Genomic DNA, 21,830 nt, shown 5'->3' with positions numbered 1-21,830 from the left:
TACTGACCACGTTTTAGGTACTCATTATTACAAATCTCTAATTAGCTAGCCACATGGCAGCACCTGAGTGTATTTAAGCATGTAGACATATTAAATCTGGCTGGCAATAAAAAATAGTAATTGTGTCCATTCTTGTATTACACCATGTACCCATCTTCTGATGGCTGCTTAATGGTGTCACGTCACAAAGCTCAAATCCTCACACACTGATTTCTTGAGCATGATGACTTAAGACAGCTCTGAAAGCATAAAGGTGGTCCAACCCAGTAACAGCAATGTGTATGAGTATAAAAGATGCTTCAGAAAAGGTTCTTCTTGTTACATGTGGACAGATCCTTGGATACTGAGATCTAGTAAGTACAAGGATTTTATTCTAATTTAGTCAGTGCAACATCAGCAGCGGTTATAAAACCAACACTGGCAACATCTGTGATTCATGTTTAGGTTGTGAGAAGATGACGCTTTTGTCTTTTATTTCTCTGTGCCAAAGCTCCTGAGCTGTGAGCTACTTGTTGTCAAATAAAAGAAACTGGGGTAGTTTTTGTTGTGAGAAGATCATTTATAGCAAGAAGACTCCAGTGGGTTCATTTCTGCATTCGTCACAAGCACCAGGCAGGTACTCCCTCTGCCTAACTGTAACACGGACATGTGAGAACAATGTTTTGAGGACTCCTCTGATTGGAAAGACAAAGTTAAGACAGTAACAACAACATAAGATGCCCTTAAGATGACAGTTTGGTCAGGTGAAGCTTCCCACCTTTTTTTCTTATAATCCAAACAGGTTTTTTTTTTTTTCTTAAAAAAAAAAAAAAAAAAAAAAGGCCAAAAAATGTAAACATTGTTAAGAGAGACAACAAGAGAACAAAACAGCACCAGACACATACATATCAACAGAAGTAGAAAGGGGCTGAGTGAAGCAGCCGTCGAAGCCTTAGCACCAGTACTCATCCCTGCTGTCAGTCCAGCGGTGTGCAGATGAGAAGGCAATGTTGTACCAAAGTGAAGGCAGTGTTGCATTCAAGTAGGTACCAAAATATGAAACTCTTTCAGGCCTTTCAATGTCTACTGAGTTTTGCTGCTGAGATATAAGGAAGGACAGGATGAACAGTCACTTGTCATCATCCTCCACTCTCCCCCAGTCCTCCGAGTCCTCGCCCTCCACCTCTCCGTCGTCTTCCTCCACATAATCACCCCAAGTGTCATACTCGTCCCCGCCCTCGTCCTCCTCCTCATCATCCTCTGGCAGATTTCCTCCATACAGTGGCTCATCCTCCTCGTCCTCTACTATCTCCATCTCCTCCATATCGTTCTCTTCCTCATCGCCCTCTTCTTCGTCTTCTTCATCGTCGTCGTCCACACCGTCCACGTCCAACCCGCACACCTCCCCATCCTCCACCTCCCCGTCCTCTCTCTCTGCCTTGGAGGAGGCAGGAGTGGGGAGAGCTTTCTCGTCAGTTCTGCCCATGAGGTAGGACCTGCCGGAGGGGACGAAGCTTGAGGTAGCAGTCTTGGTGTTGATGTAGAGACGAGGAGGAGGCGCTTGCCTCGATGAAGTCGCTTGGCTGGCCGGGGCAGAGACGGGAGCGGAAGGAGCCACTCGTCTGGTGACTGGGACGAAAGAAGGGGCGACGGGCGCATCAACAGCCCCGGGCCTCATGGAGGTCGTGTTGGGCATGTATTCACGTATCTCCCCTGGCTCTAGCGGGTCGGGCCCACAGGGGTCGTGCTCGCTGCAGGACAACTTGCCGTCCAGCTTGGAGATGAAGAGCATGCCTTCTCTGTGCTCCTTACAGTACGAGTTGGGGCACATCTCACAGAATGAAGCCGCCTCCTTGCCACATACGTCACACTGGTGCCATGGACACTCCCATCGGCCTGCAGGCAAATCAAATGTGGAATGAATACAATAAACATGCGCAAATAGTACGATTTTTGACTCACAAATAGCTAACAAAAATATAATAATTAACATTTCTCTTCAAGTTCACGTTCATCAAAACTACATTTTATTTTTGCCTTTTTTGGAGAACCTTCACCTCAGAAACCACCCAGTCACCTCTGTTTGCTCCATGCATGCTTGAGGATATTCAAACCCCCTGAGAGCTTGATGTAAAAAACGATTGGCTACACACGGCTATCATATTGTGTGCTCTCCTTAAAGTCTACTTGCCTGCAGGCCTCTTGGCCAGGTTGAGGCAGTCAGCATGATAGACCTTTGGGCAGCCCGGCTTCTTACAGGAAACTATCTGACCCCCGTCACCACAGCTGAAGCACTCATCTTCCCTCTCCTTGGTCACCTCTTGCTTGGTCTTCTTCTTCATAGTACCCTTCCGTTTTCCTTCCTTAGGTTTCATTTTCTCAGCTGCTGGCTGGTTCTATACGAGGACGAGGAACAGGAAGGTCACAAGGCAGCTCTTCTTGTAAGTGCGGTCAGAGGATCATTTAACTGAAGGTAAAGTTGTGAATAAATATAAAGTTTTACCTTTGGCCGGACACCCAGGAAACCACTACAGTTGGGTGCTCCACATTTACAGGCGGTCTTCCCATTGCCACGACACTCCAGGTTGTAGTTGAAAGTCAGCTCCTCACCTAAAGTAGTTGTTGCATTAGATCGGATGTGTAATTAAAATAATCTGGATGATCTTGTTCAATACAACCCTCCCCTCCTAAAAATGTTAAAAAAATTAAATAACCCCAAACAAAAAACAAACTATCAAACCTTTTGGGATGTCTTGTAAAGCAAACAGCCCCACTCTGGTGTCCCCATTCACAGTCCACTTCTGAGTCTCACAGTTTGGCTGGCAGCTGTGATTCATGAAGCGAGCCTGGTTGCCTTTGGGCCCCGCGTCAATGATGCGATCCTGGAGTGGAAAAAAAGCGCAAATCAGTGTGGACACGTCATCCAATCTGCACTGTTAATCAAGCGTGCCGCGTTCAGGCTGCATCTGTTGGTATTTGACTCAGATACTTACTTTGTCCAGTGTAAGCATGTAGAAGTTGCAGATGTCATTCTCCTGAGCGTGCCTGATCCTGGCGCGGCATTCTTCTTCATCTATCACCTCGCCCACGTATTCACTGATAAAAGCTCCCTGGGAGAGACAAAAAGAGACGGAGAAACCGAGGAATAAGTAAAATGTGGTTACAACTAAAGCGATCAATGCTGGCTTGATTCACTTCCGACCCACCTTCCTGATGTCCGAGAAGCCACGCAAACCCCAGCCGCAGGACAGAGTCCTGAAAATCTCCACAGGTGTGTACTGGCGCTTTGTGAAAGATTGATTTTGGCATCGGTCCCCTGCCGCGCACACCTGAGGGTGACACTCGTACATCAGCATACGGTTAATGCACTCAGAGTCGATGCCGCACGGGTTCTCGTCAAGCGCCTTGCAGTTACATCGTGGAACCTCCGAGAGGTCAGCGGTGATAATCTGCACCTTCCCAATCGGCCGGTTTACCTAAGAAACAGAGACAGGGGTGAGATTTTAACAGCACTCGTCAGTTAACTGCTCTGCCATTGGCTAGATGAGCACAGATGTACAAACGGTACCCTAATGTGTCTGTATGGAGGAGGCTTCTTGTCATTCTTTCTGTCCTCCTGAAGCTGCTTCAGCTCCTTTTCTGCCTGAAGCTCTTTGAACCGCTCGGCCGCTTCGTTCAGTGCTACAAAGAGACACACGATCTTTACTATTAAACATGCACCTTACACCAAGAATCAAGCTGCACTCAGCAACCTTAAGCACGCACCCTTTTTGTACACTGCATCTGCACCCTTGCCCATTTTTTCTATATTGTGAGTATCGCCCTCCATGTAGGGAAACACTCTGGCCTGGTATGTCCACACGAAATCTTTGGAGCCAAAGAACTGCACAGGGAACTCTCCCACCTCATGTTTCATCCTTAAGATGTTATTTGGGACCTCTTTGGTCAGGCAAACTTCAGCAGGCCACCACCTGAAGAGACACAGCGGGTTTCAGAAATACAAATATGGCTCCAGTAGTTGTTAGCCAGAGCCTCTGTGTGATTGCCAGTGTTGTTAACCTACCTGTAACGCCCCCACTTGACCCACAGGATGTCCTTAATACGGGGCTTCTTTCCAGCTTTGCAGTCGTTGCAGAACCAGCTACCCTGTGGCATCTCCATATTCAAGCATTCCCGATGGAAAGCAGCAGGACAGGCTTCACAGCACAGCAGACTGCCCCCTAGAAACGCAACCCATGAGTGATTAGGGAGCTTTTTTATAACACGCCATAATATGGCCTGCAACAGTCCGTAGTTATGTTTTGAACAGTGATTACAAGGTCACACGGGCCTGCAAATTTTCTTCTAAGTTGGTAAGGGAGAACAGTCCATATCCAATGTAAGCATTTGTGAGGTAAAGCCAGCAAATAAACACCAAGCTGAATATTTATCATCAGCGGTAAGCTAATTCAGTAACTGACTTATTATAGTGCCACTACAAGTGACACTAATCAGTACAAATGTAGATACTCAGGACTAAATGAGGTGAGTCGGTGTATTTAAATGAGATCAGTGGCACTAATTTAAATCAGTGTCAGAAATAAGAGCATTAAACATTAACATGTGACTTCAGCAGTCAAACTGTGTGTTTTTATAGCTGCTGGGTTTCAGAGGCAGATTTGTGAGTAGAGACAAGAAACAGAAATACATTTATAGATATATATTTGCCAAGTGGGAGCATTTAAGTGGAAAATGGGAGAGAGCATAAAAATAATTTGGAGCGCATTATGTTGAATTTAATAATAAAGCCCGGCGCTGAACAGCTGCCTTTCTTTGTGTGTGTTTTTTGTTTAACATTTGAACAGTGGAGGTCTGTTAAAAGCTCATGTTTTAATCCTGAACTCATTTTTACATATGCACACGCTACAAGACTGCGCTCACCTTCAGAGCAGACAAAGCACCAGCTAACGTTGATGTGCTCGTGGTTCTTGCAGCCTTTGCGAGGAGTGAAGTGGTTCGGACAGAGGAAGCTGTTGTTCGCCAGCACCAAGCTGCCCGCTGCCATGCAGTTGTCGTTGCCGTGATAGGCGACGGGACAGCGAACGCATCGAGCCAACCGACCTGAGAGGAAGTGAGAGGAAGCACGGCTTAATTCAGGCAAACAAAACAACACATACCATTTATGGAGCAATTTTAAAACACTTTCACTCCAAATGTTGTCCCTGGATTTGGAACATAAGACTCAGTCTTACAGGATTATTAAGAGAGATCGTAGTACAAAGCACATTGAAGGAGTCACGTCAGTCCACTGAATTAAAACTCTGCATTACATGCCAAAATCCTGCACAGTCAATATTTTATGAAGCCACTTTAAACTGCTAAAAAGCAAGGATTATGATGTACACTTGGTACTGTAGGTGAGGCTGTAAGTGTCAAAAAAATCTCAGTCTAAGTGCCTAATTTCACATGACACACGAGCAATGAATCACATACTCGAGTGTCAGCCTGTGCTTATGCAAAGACACCGAGTCATTCATAAGAAAAAGCTTAATCACAGAAACAAATCCTGATATCTCCAGGCATGAAATTCAAAGCCCTTAAATAATCCAGAGTTCAAAAGAGGCCATCAATATTCAAAGTAACAAGTGACATGCAAACAAAGACTGTGCATTTCCATTCATGAAGCCACCTTTTTATAGATGTTTACAATGACGCGCCTGTCTCGTCGAGTGTGCTCTTGACTCGGCTAGATGTTCTGAAAAGATGGTTTTTAACCGAGGAAAGAATTCTGCAATCATCCACTTCAGTCGTTCTCTTTAGTCCTCATGGTCCTTTTTTCTTGGTTGGGCAGTGCTCATAAGTGCATTCCTTCTTTTTAAGAATAAACCAAGGTGTTGTTGATGCGCTCACTGCTAAAGTTTCTGCTATTTCTGCTATGAATCCAAGACTTCCTTTACATGCATCAACACCTCTTTGGACTGGATGCAGATTTTTTTATAATAAACCACGGTGAAAATGAAGGAATAACTATCAGCCAGCTGGAGATCTACTTTTAAGCACATTTTCGTGGGCTGTTTAAAAGCCACTTTAAGCTGCTCCCCTATTCACAAGGGTCTGGCCACAGCGGGTAGCTCCATGTGTGATTTGGCAAATTTGAACATCTGATGCTCTTCCTGAGCAACCACAAAATAGATTTTTGTCTCCTCCCGGGAAACAAATGACTGCACTTACTAACCAGACTGATTCTAGTTGTTAAACCTTCCTAATTTCCTAATTAAAGGTAAAACACTACACTTTAAATAAATCTTTACTGCTCTATTTTAAATTCACTGTCCTGTTAAAAAACCTCACATGTCACCTGGTTCAAGTCTTGCAAAAAACGACCCTGGTTTCAGCAAAATCTTAAAACATACTAACATAGAAGCATCTTGTGGTGTATGGTAGGCCTAACTTGGATGAGGAGAAAGTAGATGGCTGGTTGGATCAAAGCCAGCAGTGGCGCTCACCTTTAGAGCTGCAGATGTTGAGGGGATTGGTAATGTGGCAGGACAGGCACACATGCAGGGGGCAGCGGAAGCCTTTGTTGTGAGGCAGGGTGGCCGAGTAGGCCATTATACAGTCCGTGTGGTAGAATTTCCCACACAGCGGGATTATGCAGCGCTTCACCCCATCTCCGGACTTCTTACACACGAAGCACGCGTGAACGCCTGAGAGGATCATTAACAACCAGAAGAATTAAACTCAGGTATGCCGTAGCGTGCATTTTTTGTGCTTTCAGGCGTACCCACCAGCGTTGCATTCTCGACAGAGGAATTTTCCCTTCGGAGGCGCCGACAGGCCAATGCACTGTAGGTGAAAAGCTCCGTAACAGTGGCCTTCACACACCAACAGGTCTCCCGTCCTCTCACACACCTGCTCAAACACACGGAGGAAGAGGCCCGACTAATGATTTACTGCTCCCAAATACAGGGAATGCGCCACAAATCAGAAAATCTAGACTTTCTGATAGACTCCCTCTCACCTGACAGACACTCTCCTTCAAGGATGCAGCTCCTATTTTGCCTTTTACATCCACCTGTGAGGACAGACTGTCATTCCAGCCGGCCGGCAGCACCTACGGAGGTAGTTGTTAGTCAAGTGCTGCTCGTAAATGAAATACCACAGGTGGACGACCAATAACTCAGCAGCTTATCAGCACGACATACATACCTCGGCCTTGGGAGTTAGTGTTCCAGTGTTTTGTTTCTCCTCGGTGCTGCAGGCCTCCACCTCAGCCTCCTGCTTAGGGGTCTTGGATCCTTTGGGGCTTGGAGATCTGCTCTCTGGGGGCTTGGAGGCAGCAGAAGCAGCAGCAGGAGGAGAGGATGTGCTGAACATGGGCTTGTCGTTCTTCACAAATCCCAACTATCCAATATGATGAGATTTTTTTTATGATTAATTCTAGTATAATATTGTTTGGTGTTATACGAGAATCAGAGAAACCACATCACGAGGTTTTAGTACCTGTCTTTTCTTCACCAACACCTTCACCTCTGACGTAATTGCACTGTGACGTTTTTGCTCCTGTAGAACAAAAAAATACTTTCAGTGCTACTACAGAGCGCTCACAGAAAAAGCTTTTGTCCCCATCACAAACGCTCCTAGCTACCTAATGTCATCTCAGTTACCTTCTTCTTTGCAGGAGTAGCAGGCACCTCTTCTATGCTACAGTCCAGCACCTTGTGCGACAGCTTTCTCGGCCTCTTTCTTTCTTGGATTAACAATTCCGTCTCTGGAGTAAAACGATTCAGTATTGCATATTTTAAAATAGCGTCTAAGAGACAGGAAAAATAGTTGATGTTGTAAATACACCGGTTACGCTGTTAGCTTATTTACCTGGTTCAGGAGGTAGATCAGTTTCCTCTGGGGTGTCTGGGTCAAAGGGGGGCTGTGTCGTGACTGAAGCTACCGAAGGTGCTGCAGGAGAAAGCTCGTCCTGAGACGGACTCTTTTCCAACTGTGCCGGAGCCTCGGCGGGCTCGTCTGATGGAGAGGCTGGGGTAACAGTCTCTGACGTGATGCTGAGGTCGTGGAGTGCTGCAATCCCTGAAGTCTGCTGAATGTACACATTGACAACAAAGCACTGCTGAAATCCATCACATAAGAGGTTTTAAACTAACCACGGGGCAATCGTTTCCGTGCACTGTGGCGGCAACATGTTCCAGCAACATGTAGCAGCCATAGCTGTTGTTTATCAAATTTGTTTCTACAATTATATCTTATTATCACTCAACCCAAAAAACCTTAAATGTCAAAACAATAGGCTGATGTATCAAGGCATAATCAGAATGATGTTATTGCCTGATTTGAAAGCAATTCACTTTATTTACTTTATTTAATTCTGGCAAAGTACAAAGAGATATGCTTTATGTCTACTGAGTGGGTAATTCTAGATGGGTCAACCGGATAAACAGAAATATCTGTCTTTTTAAAATGGGTGTGAATATACAGAAAAGCAAAAAGGCTACAGCTATACCTTATATTGTATTGTATGTGCACAATATATACAGGATGCACATTTCTTAAACATGCCTTTAAGGACAATATATGCTGTAAGCTAGAGGTTCTTAGGGACCGCTTCCAGGGAACAAAACTTTCCAAGGACCTCATAATCCTCACACCAATCCAGCTGGTTGGAGCTTAGCATCAGATGAGTATGTGAACGGGCTTAAATATTAACAGCTGGGAGTGATTTCATGACAGATTGTTTTCTATTGTCCCAGTGATAACGCGGGAGGGAGTTATGGACACAATCTGCTTGTTTTATTGGTGTAAATTGTTCCCATCTCTAAAGATTCACTTTTAAATGATACCGCACAAAATTCATGCTTTAAAGCATGAATTTTGCTTTAAAGCAGGCCCCTGTGGATATACTGCGTGGAGCCTTAGGGTGTCAACAAACTCAACACTAAAGACTGTACAGGTAGCACTTGCGTTGTATTTATAGCTTGAAAGAGGCTGCTTACTTCCATTTTTATTAAAAGGAAAATGAATCATACATTTCTTACCATTTGGGAAGATTCTGACAAGTGCTTCTTTGATCTCTTTTTTGGGGCAAATATTTGTTCGTACTCCTCGGTCGACTCCAACAGACGTTTGGTGGGTTTCCGGAGGCGTTTGTTCTCTAAATAAAAATAGGAGAATAATAAATTATGTATCATTTACTTACTGATTTTACCAGCTCTGGAGATGAAGCTCAAAAGGAGCGCTTTGTCTTACCGGCTGAGCTGCTTCCGTCGGACAAATGCGAGTCGCTCTCCGTGCACTTCTCAGCCCCCGGTTCAAGATCTGGTGATGCCATCATCTCATCAGACGCCTCACTCAGGAGTTCACCCTTCCTCTCGGCAGCCTCCTCAACCACCTGCCAGCGCTTCTTTGGAGCCAACATGGCTTCTGAGTTGTTATCGAGGTAGCTGGTGGAAGGATCGGCAGCAACAACAGGAACCGATCCAGAATCGGCCAAATCGGCATGGCCGCTAACAAACTCCCTGCCGTAAGCCATGTCGGCCAGGTCGGAGGAAAGGCCAGATATGCTAAGTTTAAGTTTGGCGGGTAATCTTTGTTTCCTACGTTGCTTTTCTGAGCTTCCAGGCGGAGTACGAACAGGAGAGTCTTCACAGTGGTTGGTGTCAGTTCCAGTGATGCCTTTAGTCCTAATCTTTGTCCTTTCCTCTGTCCTGTGGGGTATTGTGGATTTGCGTGACTTGCCATTTTCAAGTTTGACCCCATGAGTTAATCCCTCACAAGAACCATTGGGAGTGTCAACATCTGTGGAAGCAGGGATCACTAGGGGTTCCTCTTTGATTAGGGCAGGTGATGGAGGGATTGTCAGCGGTTTGCCTTCTTTTTCCCTGGTATCATGCAGGTCTTTCAGAAGCATCAGGAAAGTACTGAATTTATAATTGGAATCAGTACGAAATGCAGCAGTTTCAGAGTCACTGCTGTCCTCCTTTGCAAGAGATTTAAACTTTATTTCCTGGATATCTGGAAAGGAATCCATCGGTGACAGGGACAAGGACTGAGAAGTGGTTGTGATATCCCTGACAGTGCTTTCTGTCTTGATCTTAACAGGTTGCAAAGTGGACTCAGTCGTGACCACACACTTGGACTTAATCCATGAGCCATTACGAATTAGCTTCTTATCAAGCTTCCTTGCACGCCTTTTTGGAGAGCTGTGGTTTACAGACAGTGATACACTGCAGGAGGATTCCCGAGTAGGAGACATTTCAGTGTTCATGGAAGCATTAGTAGGTGTATTAGCAGGAGACTCATCAGCAGAGGCTTCTGCTGAGAAGTGGCTCGTGGCCACTGCATCTTTGAAATCGGTCTCTTCCTCCGCCTGCAGAGCCCTCGTCATCAGGCCACTGCTGGCAGGAAGATCCACCGAGGTCTTTTCACTTTCAACACAGCTGTCCAACCTCTGGCCAGAATTTGTGTTTTTTGATGTCCTTTTGTTTTTTAAGCTGCTAAATGAGTCTGCACCCCGGCTCACTTTTTCTGTACTCTTTTTAGCCTTTGTTGAACTTTTTTCTCTTTGGACCTCTATACTGTGTACTGGAGACAGCGCTGTGCGTTTCGGTCGATGCAGCATTGGAACTGAATCCAGGTCAGCATAAGGCGAGTCCTTCGGCTCTTCTTTCAGTGCACGCGGTGCTGTGTGAAGCTGGCCTGTGGAGGATTCCTTTGATCCACTAACTATATGACCAAATATGTCTGACAGACACTTCTTTTTCTTCTTCTGAGCTTTATTGTTATTGCCTTGATTTGTAGAGTTTTTGATGAGATGGTGCTCGTTTCCATTGGAGGCTGTAGAAGATGCTGGAGGTTCACTGGAGTCCACAGAGACAGACGGGCTCTTGTGTCCCTTCTCATTAGGGAGCGGGCTGGGTATACGTTCATCTCCTTTGACCGACACTGACAGCACAGTTTCACTTTTCCTTTGCCGACCCGGGAGCAGATACTCAGCTTCTGCTACACTGACTTTCCACGCAGTCAGCAAACTTTTGGGTATCTGCAGAGAAGTAATATAATTACTGAAATATTGTTCACAGTGAGCAAACAAAAGATTTTCAAAGATTCACTTCACAAATTATACCGTATACTTGTAGTCTTTCTCCTTCTGCTTCCCTCGCCGCCTGAGAACAGGAAGGTCTTCAAACTGATGGCCTCCTTCAAAAGGTAGAATAACATTCCCTGGGACCCAGGAAGACTCTATAATCTCGCCAATCGTTTCCAAGAAATACATCCGGCAAGGACGAGGACTGGGAACTGGATCAAAATGTTTTTTTAAAAAGAAGAAAGAGCAGTGTGAACTTTGACATACACTACAATGCCGTCAACAAACTATCAACAAAACAGTCAAGTTGTGTGAAACGGATTTCTGTCAAATAATCAGTATTTACATCAAATCTCACCTTTCATCTTAGTGTGAATCCCCTGGTCCAGGTCGCTTGTGACCTGACAGGGCCACCACGGCCGTCTGTTGAATTTTGCCCACACCAAATCCCCTTCCAAGTATTTCACTGCAGGAAGAGGCCTTTTCTTTGGGCTGTTGGACTAATCATTACAAGAAAAACACAATAATAAGTGATACAGAAAAAAAATAATGCTGCATGTATCAAATCAAAATTCTTGTCACGTATAATGACAAGAATAGATGATATCCGCTTTTGAATTCTAATGGTGATGACAAAACATCACATTGATTGCTTTGCTGGCCTCAGATTTGAACTGTTTTCTACTCTTTTGGGTCAAATTTTAAAGCTTGGAAGATGGCGTACGTGCATATTGGTGGCTCAGGGTAGTTAAGCTATGCTTGATTATAACATAGCCACATAAACTTGTGTGGATTTGGTTGTACAGAAGTTGCAAAGTTTGTATCTCAAGAGTTTTATACTCACATTAGAGTTGGTGCCACCTGGTGAGATAAGTCCTGGGTCAACAGGGGAGAGAAGTTCACCATCACTGTCAGATTCCTCACCCAAACTCCACCCATCTCTCATGGAGATGTCTGGCAGCGCGCTGGGGCTTAGTGTAGGGTTGAGCTCAGATATAGTTTTGGACATTAGATTAAAGACTGTAGGTTTGTATGTTCTTTTATCCACCCCTGAGTCGCATGTGGTCTTACACTCTGTAACAGTTCGATCCTGACTCGGCTGTGGGGAGTGGCCAAAAGGCGCGAGTTCCTCGCCGCTGTCCCCCTCCTCATCGTCCCCCTTTACATCGCTGCTGTCAAATAGTGTGGACTCAAAATGCAGGCATCCGTTTGGAATGGGGGAACAGCGCTCGAAGCTGTCAGGACTGTGTAGGAAGAAACCATTTCTGCTCATGTCCGGCAGAGTCCCAACAGGCTCCATGTCATTGTTGCCTGGAGAAGGAGGCAACTGGACAGTTGGCGCCTCAAACTCATCATCGTCGTCGTCGCTAATTGGGCTTGCACAGAGCAAGTTGTTCCGAGGATGAAGGTCCCTTTCTGGGTCAGGTTTGTTGATCGCAGTGTTCAGGTCGTAGGGCCTCCTCAAAGAACTGTAGCTTTTAGATCGGTTAGTCTGATTGTACCCTAGTAAAGCGGGTTGTTTGAGGCTGGAGGATGGCAGCTGCACAGTTGATGACTGGTCTGATCCTCGCTTCACAATGCCACATTGGTTTCCATAGGAAGTGCTCACAGGGCCATTGTGGGGCCTCAGCTCTGGCGGGCCTGAGCCAAACACTGAGCCTACCCTAAGACCCGGTCTGTATGACTGCTTCATGTTGTCATGCCTACATCCTGTCAAATGAAACACAGGCAGGGTTAGACAAGGTAAACGTGCCATAGAAGTTTCTCTCTAAATACACTCCTGTGTGCTTATAGAGATGTGTAAACAAAGTGGCTTGTACAGTGATAAATATCAGAAGCATATCCATGAAGGTCCAGCCATGGCCAGTGCGCGCGTACACACACATACACAGGCACCCACACACACACACACGCCGATAAGCCGACATTGCATGGCCTCCATTCTAGAGGCCAGTCGTACGGCACAAGACAAAACACAGAAAACAACCGTGCTCACACACTTCATTCACAAACTATTAGAAAATAACAGCGCTTTGTCTGCTAAATGTGGGTCACCCCGGCGATCGCTGACTTGTACAGTCAATGGAGGAGCGCTGAAGCTGTAGTAGAGGAGGTGACACTGAGCCATCACAGAAACAGTCAGTGGCTCACACAAACAAGCTACAGCCGCACACCGACATAGGAAGCTACTATTAACTCACGAAAAAAAGGTCTGATCGGCACTACAAGTTCACCGCACTATCAACACGTGGAAAAAAAGGCGAAAAACCCACCGTTTGGAGGTCGGTCATCGCGAAGCCAGCAGCTGCTCTTTGATAATGTGGCACCAGGCGAGTGTTTCTCTCGGTTTGTGAAAGCAGATCTCCACAATCCCAGCTGCAGCAGCACTAGTAGTAGGCCAAGGCACGGCTCTCATTCTCGCTTCATCAGCGTCGGCCCTCTTAAAAAAATGTCACCTTAAATAAAAAATAACAGCCGACTGCTCCATTACGCCGCAACGTCTTCAGTGAGCCACAACCGGTCCTGTAACAGCCACAGCAGTTTATTTACTACATGGTTATTATTATTATTTTTTGCCTGCTTGTCGATGTGCCCCTGGTTATGTTAAAACAAGCCCAGGCTGTGTGTTGGTGAGCAGTAACCAATCCGCAATGCTACCCAACCCCCCGTCTGTAGAGGGCCGTGACACTCACCCTCCGCGTGCACGCGTGCACACACTGGCGAGCACGGACGCACGACAAACACGCACGCTCGCACGCGTGCACACCCAGGTGAAGTTTGCAGTAATTATTGGTATGTAGTAATCGTAAATGAAGGCAACGGATTTCTAAGTAGTTTGTCCCGTTTCTGCTGTAACCCCCCTCCACCTTCAGTCCTATTGTTTAACTTTCCTAGTTGATGCAGGCCTGTGTGCGGGTGTGTGTGCCTGTGTGTGTGTAGGAGGAGAAAGATCGACCATATAGGAAAGAAGAAAAAAAAGACTGCACACCGATAATAACCACACGGCCTTTCCGGTCAAATCACACTCTCCGCGCGCCATGTTGGCTCTCCACGGAGCGCTGACATGAGGAAACAGGCCGCCAGGCGCTCAGGAAAGCACGATCGAGAGTTGAGGCATTGAGCATATGAACGGGTTTCTTTCTTTTGGTTTCCTGTGATTAAAAAAAATCTGTCGGCGTCCGTTTTCAGCCCGCCGGCACGTAACTTTGATGGTTTGTTGCGTGTCTTGTTGCTCTAACTGAAGCAGATCCACAAACGCGCAAACTGAAACAGAGAAGCACAAAAGGCTCGCTGCAGTGGGCCAGTCCTCAGATCAAAGAGCGTGCAGTTACATGCCGACTTGTCAGCAGAGCAGCTACCCTCTGCCGGCTTTTAAAATGTTTAATATCATACACTGTGGTATGTTTATGTCTCCAAAGGCGGTGCACTTCTATGGTGAATTATCATGTACAGAACACAAAGATTGAAGACGCAGCTCACATCATGGCGGCTTCACCCAAAAAAACATGACCTATAGTTTTTTTAACCTCTTCTTCTGTCACGTACCTGGTAAAAACACGCCCAAAAAGTAAGATCATAAACGTCGGTACGCCCTAAATTAGTCTAACAAGGTGTAAATAAAGGTATTATGATAAAGTGAGTGTCATGTCACAGGACTCAAGCCCCCTTGTGTCCAGAGCAAGAATTACAAGTGACAGGAAACTGTGAAAAAGACGATTTCTTTCTTTTATTTTGGCTTCACATACAGGAAATCATTATTATTATTACATATTCCACAAAGCATTAGTCGTTTCCCCCTCTACTGATCAGTCTAACATACATGCACAAGTGGGAGTGCTTATCGAGTGACTGTGGATATGGAAACAGGCTGTTACAATACATGATGCAAACTATATTTACAAAGTGCAGAAACAAAGGGGGTATTATGCTTTAAGCTTTACCAGTTTGAGTCAATAAAAACGTACCGCAGGGCTCCTGCTTTCCTGAATTGTATCACAAAATAAACCACATAATAGACAAGCGGACAAAACACAAAGGACGACTACATGGTTACATATTTATGCTCGGGAAAGATTTGGTTTCATTAAATTTTTTTTGTTCTAAAATGTATATGCATGTAGAAAATGTCACACAAACAAACATATTCATGTCTTAGAACAGAGTAAGAGAACATGTCACAATTCAGAGGAATACATCAGGGTTACTGAGGTCTGAACCACTAACTATACTGACTGGTGTCATTTCATGTGCATGCACCTCTGCCACACTGGAGCAACATATTTGTGATTCAGCTGTTTATTAGGAAAGGATGATGAGAATGCCAATCACTGTACAATGAAAACTTAGAACCACAGTAAATGATAAAACAACTTTTTCTCCCAGCATACATGAAATGCCACAATTCCTTCTAGTCCTCTTCTTCATGCAACCAAATGTTTTTCAAACACTGGGGAAGCAGCTGCAGAATTTATCTCTGTGGTTTCATCCACTTTATTGCTACCGTGCTCACAAAGTTCTCTTTTCTCCATCATGGTGTATGGAAAAGATGAAACATCACAGCTAGTGAAGTCCAGCTTCTTGGGAGCACTGCAGTTGCTAAAGTCCAGCTTGCTGGTGCCGTCACATCCGAATTCTAGCTTCTTGAGGCGAGTGAGGCTCTTGATGCTGCCAGGCGGTCTCCCAGGGCTCACCTTGTATCCTGCAGCTTTGGTGGTTCCAAGGGGCCTACCTGGGCTTGTCTTGAAACCGGCTGCTCTAGTTGTCCCAAGTGGACGTCCAGTACTTGTACGGTACCCAGCTAACTTTGTGGTCCCCGATGGCCTCCCTCTCCGCCCTGACTTCGCTGTGCCCTTCTTTCTCTTAGAGCCCTCAGGCCCTAGAGCTTCACCGGCTCTGATTCTCACAGCCTGTGGCTGGAAGTCATTCTGGGTGTCTTGTAACTGGCACGCCATGGCTTTGTGCATGCCCTGTGGCAAAGGGGCAAGGCCGGCGAGGGACAGCTGCAAACCAGGGTTTGTCGGAGAGGGGTAGAATTTGTTGGACTGTGTACTACATAAATCAAAGTGGCTGCCTGGATGACAGTCCTCTGTTAGTGCACTCATGCAATAGTCACTGCTGCTGGTGGTCACTTGGTGCATCATTTTCTGTTGGGGTACATAGAAATACATGAGCTAGAAAAGCCACGTGTTTTACTGACAATCCAGTTTTTAGTAGCTGACTTCTAGTGGCTCAAACAGGCCTTTTTAGCACTGCAACACAAAACAAACAAAGATAAGTGATGTCCGAAATAAACATGTTCAAACAGAGTCATAGTTTGCAAAAATGCACGGCATGCATAACAATAAATTTAAATGATTACTGGATTACTAGATCGCCGAACTACTCAAAGAGCGAAAGATGAACAGTTCGTACCTCATTTGTTGGTGGACGTTGGAGTGGAAAGGGTTAATTTCGACTCGTCTACGCTTCCTCTCCCTGACGGCCACAACATCTTTGTGAAGGCACTGCACAAACTACGCCCTGGCGTCTGCGAGTGTTGTCTCGAAGCGGGTCTGCTGCATATTTCAACGCTCAGTTAATCCTCTACGCAGAGGTTTGGATGAGAGTGGCAGCCATTTTCACCCAGAAAAAAAAAGGAAAAAAAAAAATTTAACCAGCAGACAACAACTGCGCATGCGCAATAAAAGCGTTCAAGAAACGTAGGGACTGATCCGTGTGACGTAATGGGTTTCTGTAGAATCGGAAAAGTATCAAAAATGTATCTAGTAGTGAAGCATGGAACTGTGGTAGCCATGGAACCATAATTGTATCAACAGCACAGCGGTAACTATGTAACTGACACACTGTCTTGAACCAACTGTACATTTATTAAAATGTAGTAATGACAATGTATCAACTAATCTGGCCATGAGATCACTGGTCAGTATAATGGAAGCTGTGTATATGTGCTTTACAAAGACAACAAACATCAGCGATCAATTTTTTTTAGTTTTTATTAACATTTTAAGCACAAACACTGGATTTATAGGGCAACAACAGTGCTGGAACAGGTCAAAATCTACAATTTTCAAAGTTTCCCCTTCGCCAATGGTCGTCTTTGCAAAATTAAGTCCACAGGACTAAGTTTCCTTGATGAGCTTGGTCAGCTTCTGGATCTTTGATCTGGTGGACATGTCCACATACTTGTCTCCAATGCTGACGATCATGCCCCCCAGGATGGAAGGATCCGACTGTGAAGAGACAGGTCGATTGTTAGCCAACACATGAACACGAGACTTCCCCTTACAAGACAATGATTTCTTGTTTCACAAGTTTCCATTTTTTAGATATTTTTTTTTTTTGGGGGGGGGGGGGGGGGGGGGGGGGGGGGGATTAAAATAGTGGATTGAGCCGCGTTTAAAATCTCTTTGATATACAATTAAAGGCTTTTGCAGAGGACACAATGGACATTGGTTTTTAAATCTATGAACATTTTAACTTGTCAACATCTCAGAGCCTTGCGGGGAAAAAAAGATGTCAGATGCTTTTCCATTTCCTGGAATTCACTATTTAAATGTTCATCTTACAGCCAATCATAATACAAACTCCTCTAGTTGATTATGTACATTTTTAAATTCATATTTCTTTAATGCAAGTTTCCAGAAAATATTTGCTTCACTATGTAAATTATACAAATTGTTACATTTGTGCGCTTAAACATTATCTCACCAGTCTGAGATAAGACATGTTATGCAAGAAAATTAACTCCACATCTTAGAATTGACTAATGCACAAAAACAGTTTTCCCCTGAAGATAAAAATTCATCAGCAAGATGGTTATGTACAGATTTCTGGGACTGTGCATTAGAGTTGTACCTTTGTTTCCAGCTTGATAGTCTCACCCTTCTGAAGAAAGCCTTTAAGAGCTACTTTCAGCTCGGAGAGATTAGCTTCATCCAAAGGCTGCAATGGATAAACATTCATTATGAAGGTACAATATGTCTAAATCAATAATACTGCAATTGATAAAATAAATGATATATACAGCAGCAAATATTGCTTAAGTGATGTGACCTGTTTTCAGTATCTGAAAAAAATAATGTATGAACATATCTTGCATATACACCCATTTCATACCTGCGCAGTAGTGACGGAGCAGATCACCTCTCCACGGTGTGCACTCATCATCTTGCTGAAAGCGTTAATAACATCCCCAGTTAAAGTAAGACGACCATTGTCAGCCAAAACATCTAAAGAGGGAGAAAAAAAAAAGACAATACATGTTTGAGCAAGATTCTCCACTTTTCTATCTGCTCAGAGCAAAGTGTAGCTTTTGTATTACATCAGTTTAAAGTAAACAGTGTGGGATTTTGCCAAGTTCTTCCTAGTAACACTCATTTACCCTTAATCAAATCAAAGTTTACATCTATAGCACATCAACACAACTCAGGCTACGTCCACACTAGCCCGGATAGATATGAAAACGGCGTTTTCGTCTATAAACGCTCCGCAGCCACACTAGCGTCTTCAGTCGTTTTCACAGAGTTGTGTGTCCACGTTGAAACGGCCAAAAACGCTTACGTTCCAGTCCTGCGCATGCGCAAAAGCAAGTGAGGATTAAAGAATTTGAAGAAAAGCTATCTGGAGCATGTACAAACTGATATTAATGTTTTTTAGGGCTGTCAAAATTGAGAGTGTTAAGGTTCAAGAGCAATCAAAACAACTGCTGTATAATGCCCTCCGCTATCTTTGTTTAATTGGTCACATGACTGCATCACATGACTAAAATGCATCATCGTTTTAGAAAGTCTGCGTTTTCGAATGTCCACACTGCGACGGGACAGCTCCGTTTTGAAATGTATGTGTTTTCCCTTGGGAAAGCGCCGTCCCAGTGTGGACGGGAGGCCAAAACAGAGAAAAAGCATTTTCAAATGAAAACGCATTAGTGTGGACGTAGCCTCAATTGAATAAGTGCTGTACAGGCTATGCAACATAGACATAATAGTCACAAAATCAACAACAAACATACACCAAAATACACAATACAACCATAAACCTTGATTAAAGGAGGAAAAAAATAATCAAACTGTGATATAAGTAAATAGGAATACAGAATAAAATTTGCACAATAAAAACCTGGGAAAACCTGCTCAACTTAGACTGTAAACCAGTGAGAATAACCAGTTTCTTTTTCATCAGCGTTTTAAAATGATGGAGCGTCTGGGCAGCTCTTATGTGAAAAGGTAGACTGTTTCACAGATTAGGAGCTGCACCTGAAAAGGTTCTGTTGCCTCTTCTCTTTTAAGCCTGGATCTAGGAATGTTCAAGAGCAGCTGGTCCGTAGACCCCATAAAACACAGCTTGTGAATGTGGTCCAAACCTTATGGCTGTTGTGTCAAAGTATTTTCATATACATGTTATTTTCTTATAATCAACATACTTCTAGCTGCTCTGTTTTTTCTCCAAGGGGGTTGCAACAGCAGATCTGTAATATGCAACTGAATTAATGTACGAATGAGGATTGTAGTAAGGAAGCATTGTTAGAGTGTCGAAAAGAGCTATGCAAAGAAAACACCCTTTAGGCTTCAGACCGATACTAAGCTTAACAAGATGGCTTTCTTTATGTTTTGATCAGAAAGAGGTTCCTAAACAATATTCAAACCAAATATGCCCAATTGGGCATTAAGAATAACGAACCATGTGAAATCTCAAGGACCTGCATGTATAAGTGCTGCAACCATCACATGACTACGTGCAACAACATGTTCCTTACTTTGCGACCTTGGTAACATCATATCTGGAACATGCTAGTGGACTGTTGTCTTTGAAAATGTAACAAAACTAGGTTCAAATGTATTGCATGTGTACACGCCACAAACACACACGATTAATGACACAGGGGTCCCAGCAGTAACACGGGTCTGTGATCACTCACTGATGAGGTTGACAGTGATGGGTGAAACCTTGGCCTTTGCAAGGGCATCGTTGAAGGTCTTCTGCTTGAGGCTGCGCTTCACATGAGGATTCATTACAACACTGTTCATTTTAGGGTCCTTGATCAGGGCCTGAAAAATAATGTGGCAGACAACAGCAAAAAAAAAAAAAAAAAAAGTAAGTAAGTATTAGACAAAAGGTAGATGGTACCGAAACTGCTTGGATTATCAATATTTAATAATCAGGTCACTAATCTCATTATTAATTAAAAACCAAACAAACAATATATTTAAACATCCTGCGATGCTATTTAAATATATCACAGTAATATGCACATAACCCTGTGATCAAATATTAAGTAAAGCATCATTTTCATCATTCAGTGTCAGCAACATTAAAAATAGTTTCCTTTTTTGTTGACTTACAGACACTTTTCCCAGCTCCTGCTCCACTTGGTCCAGTTTGTTCTGCTTACTGGCAGCTGAGAACAGAGCAGTGGCATAACGGCCCTCCACTCCATACACCTGGATGGGAGGCTACAAGGACATTTACAGGGATAAGCTACCTTAACACCCTGTCACAAATTACTGAAGAAGGTTATTGCACTGCACGTCACTCACCTTAACCAGTTTGGCTGCAGGTCTGATCACAGACGTGCTGAACTGGCGTGCCTGCAAAATAATATTTGTATGAAAATTAAAGCCTGAGCTGGTGAATTATTAGCCCGCTTTGCACCGTTTACGTTTAACTCAGTTAGCTGGTTGGCTAACACGTTAGCAGTCATTCAAGTGAAATGCCTCGTGTGAATTCTTTTTGAAAGTTCAGCGCTCATTTCTGCTCAGCATAAGTAATAAAACTCACCAAACAAGTTTTGGAAGATATGAAAACAAAAATGAGCCCTATTATAAAGGTTAAAATTTAAAAGAGTTAACTGAATGTCATACCTGCTGTCCTAGCATGAATGCTGCCATTTTCTCCTACAGCTGTCCAGAGTAGAACGACCGACTGCGCATGTGTGCTTTAGAGGAAGGCGTCTTGCTGTGGGTAATGTAGTTCTTCCGGTGCAGTTCATCGTGAATAAGAGTCCCCAAAACAAGAAGCTGTTACGGAATTAAACAAGTTTGTTTTGTTTGTTTATATTATGTGTAGTAATTAATATTTTAAGCTATAGTAAATGTATATACCATCGAGGAAGTCTTTTTTTGAGTATTAGGTGAAATATAGCATACTTCTCTTAAGATATAAGTAGGCAATAGAAAACAACAAAATACTTGTTTTGGATATGCCTGGTCACATTAACAGGCTAAAACCAGAGACTGTACATTAAAGATGGACAAAGCCACCATAGAACCACCCACTTTGTCTACCTCTAAAAACAGCCGCATTAGATTGTTGAAAACAACATGATGTTTATTTTATAAATTATGGTTGGGAGTATATGGACATTGATTGACATTTGGAAACAACCTCAAGTGGTCATTTAATAAACTGCAGTTGTCTCACTGCTTCACTTTTTTTGCCCCAGATTTAGCTGCGTGACTAAAGGAAGAGGAAATTACTTAGAAAGTCTAACAACTAACTGGAACACAAAAACAGTGAGACAGGGAGCTGCTAGTTTTACATTTTAAAGCATACTTTGTGAGTTTAGTTATTTCTCATTAATTAGTGAATGCATTATATGAGTCCTATGAAGCTATTTTAATTTTAACATTTAAACAAGGTGACTCTATATGCTAAAATGCTGCATGGATAATTCCTTTTGTGTCCCGCTACCTTCTTGCTTTTCTTTTAAGAAAGACTAAAAAAGCAGTTTATTCATTTTTGTTTTTCTGGTTAAAATGTAAAATATTTAGTACCGGGGGAA

General features: G+C 43.8%; 3 protein-coding genes across 4 annotated transcripts; all 3 read right to left on the bottom strand.

Annotated features, from left to right (window-relative positions):
* Window positions 1-380: 380 nt before the first annotated feature.
* Window positions 381-13,729, bottom strand: nsd1a (nuclear receptor binding SET domain protein 1a). Its single transcript, XM_085423368.1, has 23 exons — window positions 13,327-13,729; window positions 11,898-12,763; window positions 11,412-11,553; window positions 11,093-11,265; window positions 9,217-11,008; window positions 9,006-9,121; window positions 7,834-8,053; window positions 7,626-7,729; window positions 7,462-7,521; window positions 7,168-7,362; window positions 6,980-7,072; window positions 6,747-6,870; window positions 6,465-6,665; window positions 4,900-5,079; window positions 4,043-4,199; window positions 3,745-3,950; window positions 3,548-3,660; window positions 3,186-3,455; window positions 2,973-3,089; window positions 2,720-2,861; window positions 2,483-2,589; window positions 2,171-2,375; window positions 381-1,875 (listed from the first exon to the last, which is right to left on the bottom strand). Exons 2-23 carry the CDS (start codon window positions 12,744-12,746, stop codon window positions 1,109-1,111), a joined length of 6,333 nt encoding a protein of 2,110 aa, XP_085279494.1. The 5' UTR covers window positions 12,747-12,763; window positions 13,327-13,729; the 3' UTR covers window positions 381-1,108.
* Window positions 13,730-14,762: 1,033 nt separating this feature from the next.
* On the bottom strand, window positions 14,763-16,699 carry LOC146677518 (uncharacterized). 2 transcript variants are annotated; one of them, XM_085423333.1, is made up of 2 exons: window positions 16,466-16,699; window positions 14,763-16,302 (listed from the first exon to the last, which is right to left on the bottom strand). In XM_085423333.1, the coding sequence occupies exon 2, from the start codon at window positions 16,219-16,221 to the stop codon at window positions 15,475-15,477; it is 747 nt and encodes a 248-aa protein (XP_085279459.1). In that variant the 5' UTR covers window positions 16,222-16,302; window positions 16,466-16,699; the 3' UTR covers window positions 14,763-15,474. The 2 variants fall into 2 exon arrangements, with proteins under 2 accessions (XP_085279459.1, XP_085279469.1); XM_085423343.1 differs by having other exon boundaries at window positions 14,763-16,197.
* A 329-nt stretch (window positions 16,700-17,028) lies between these two features.
* atp5po (ATP synthase peripheral stalk subunit OSCP) lies at window positions 17,029-21,019 on the bottom strand. The gene is made up of 7 exons (XM_085423356.1): window positions 20,911-21,019; window positions 20,587-20,637; window positions 20,392-20,502; window positions 19,968-20,097; window positions 18,170-18,282; window positions 17,909-17,995; window positions 17,029-17,283 (listed from the first exon to the last, which is right to left on the bottom strand). The coding sequence occupies exons 1-7, from the start codon at window positions 20,935-20,937 to the stop codon at window positions 17,173-17,175; spliced, it is 630 nt and encodes a 209-aa protein (XP_085279482.1). The 5' UTR covers window positions 20,938-21,019; the 3' UTR covers window positions 17,029-17,172.
* Between the last annotated feature and the right edge of the window lie 811 nt (window positions 21,020-21,830).

Source organism: Rhamphochromis longiceps, linkage group LG2, assembly GCF_057381845.1.
Source record: "Rhamphochromis longiceps isolate RC_006_pf linkage group LG2, R_longiceps_female_GT1.1, whole genome shotgun sequence".
NCBI lineage: Eukaryota > Metazoa > Chordata > Actinopteri > Cichliformes > Cichlidae > Rhamphochromis > Rhamphochromis longiceps.
Note: the sequence above shows the minus strand (reverse complement) of the source record. Positions and strands in the feature narration are given on the sequence as shown.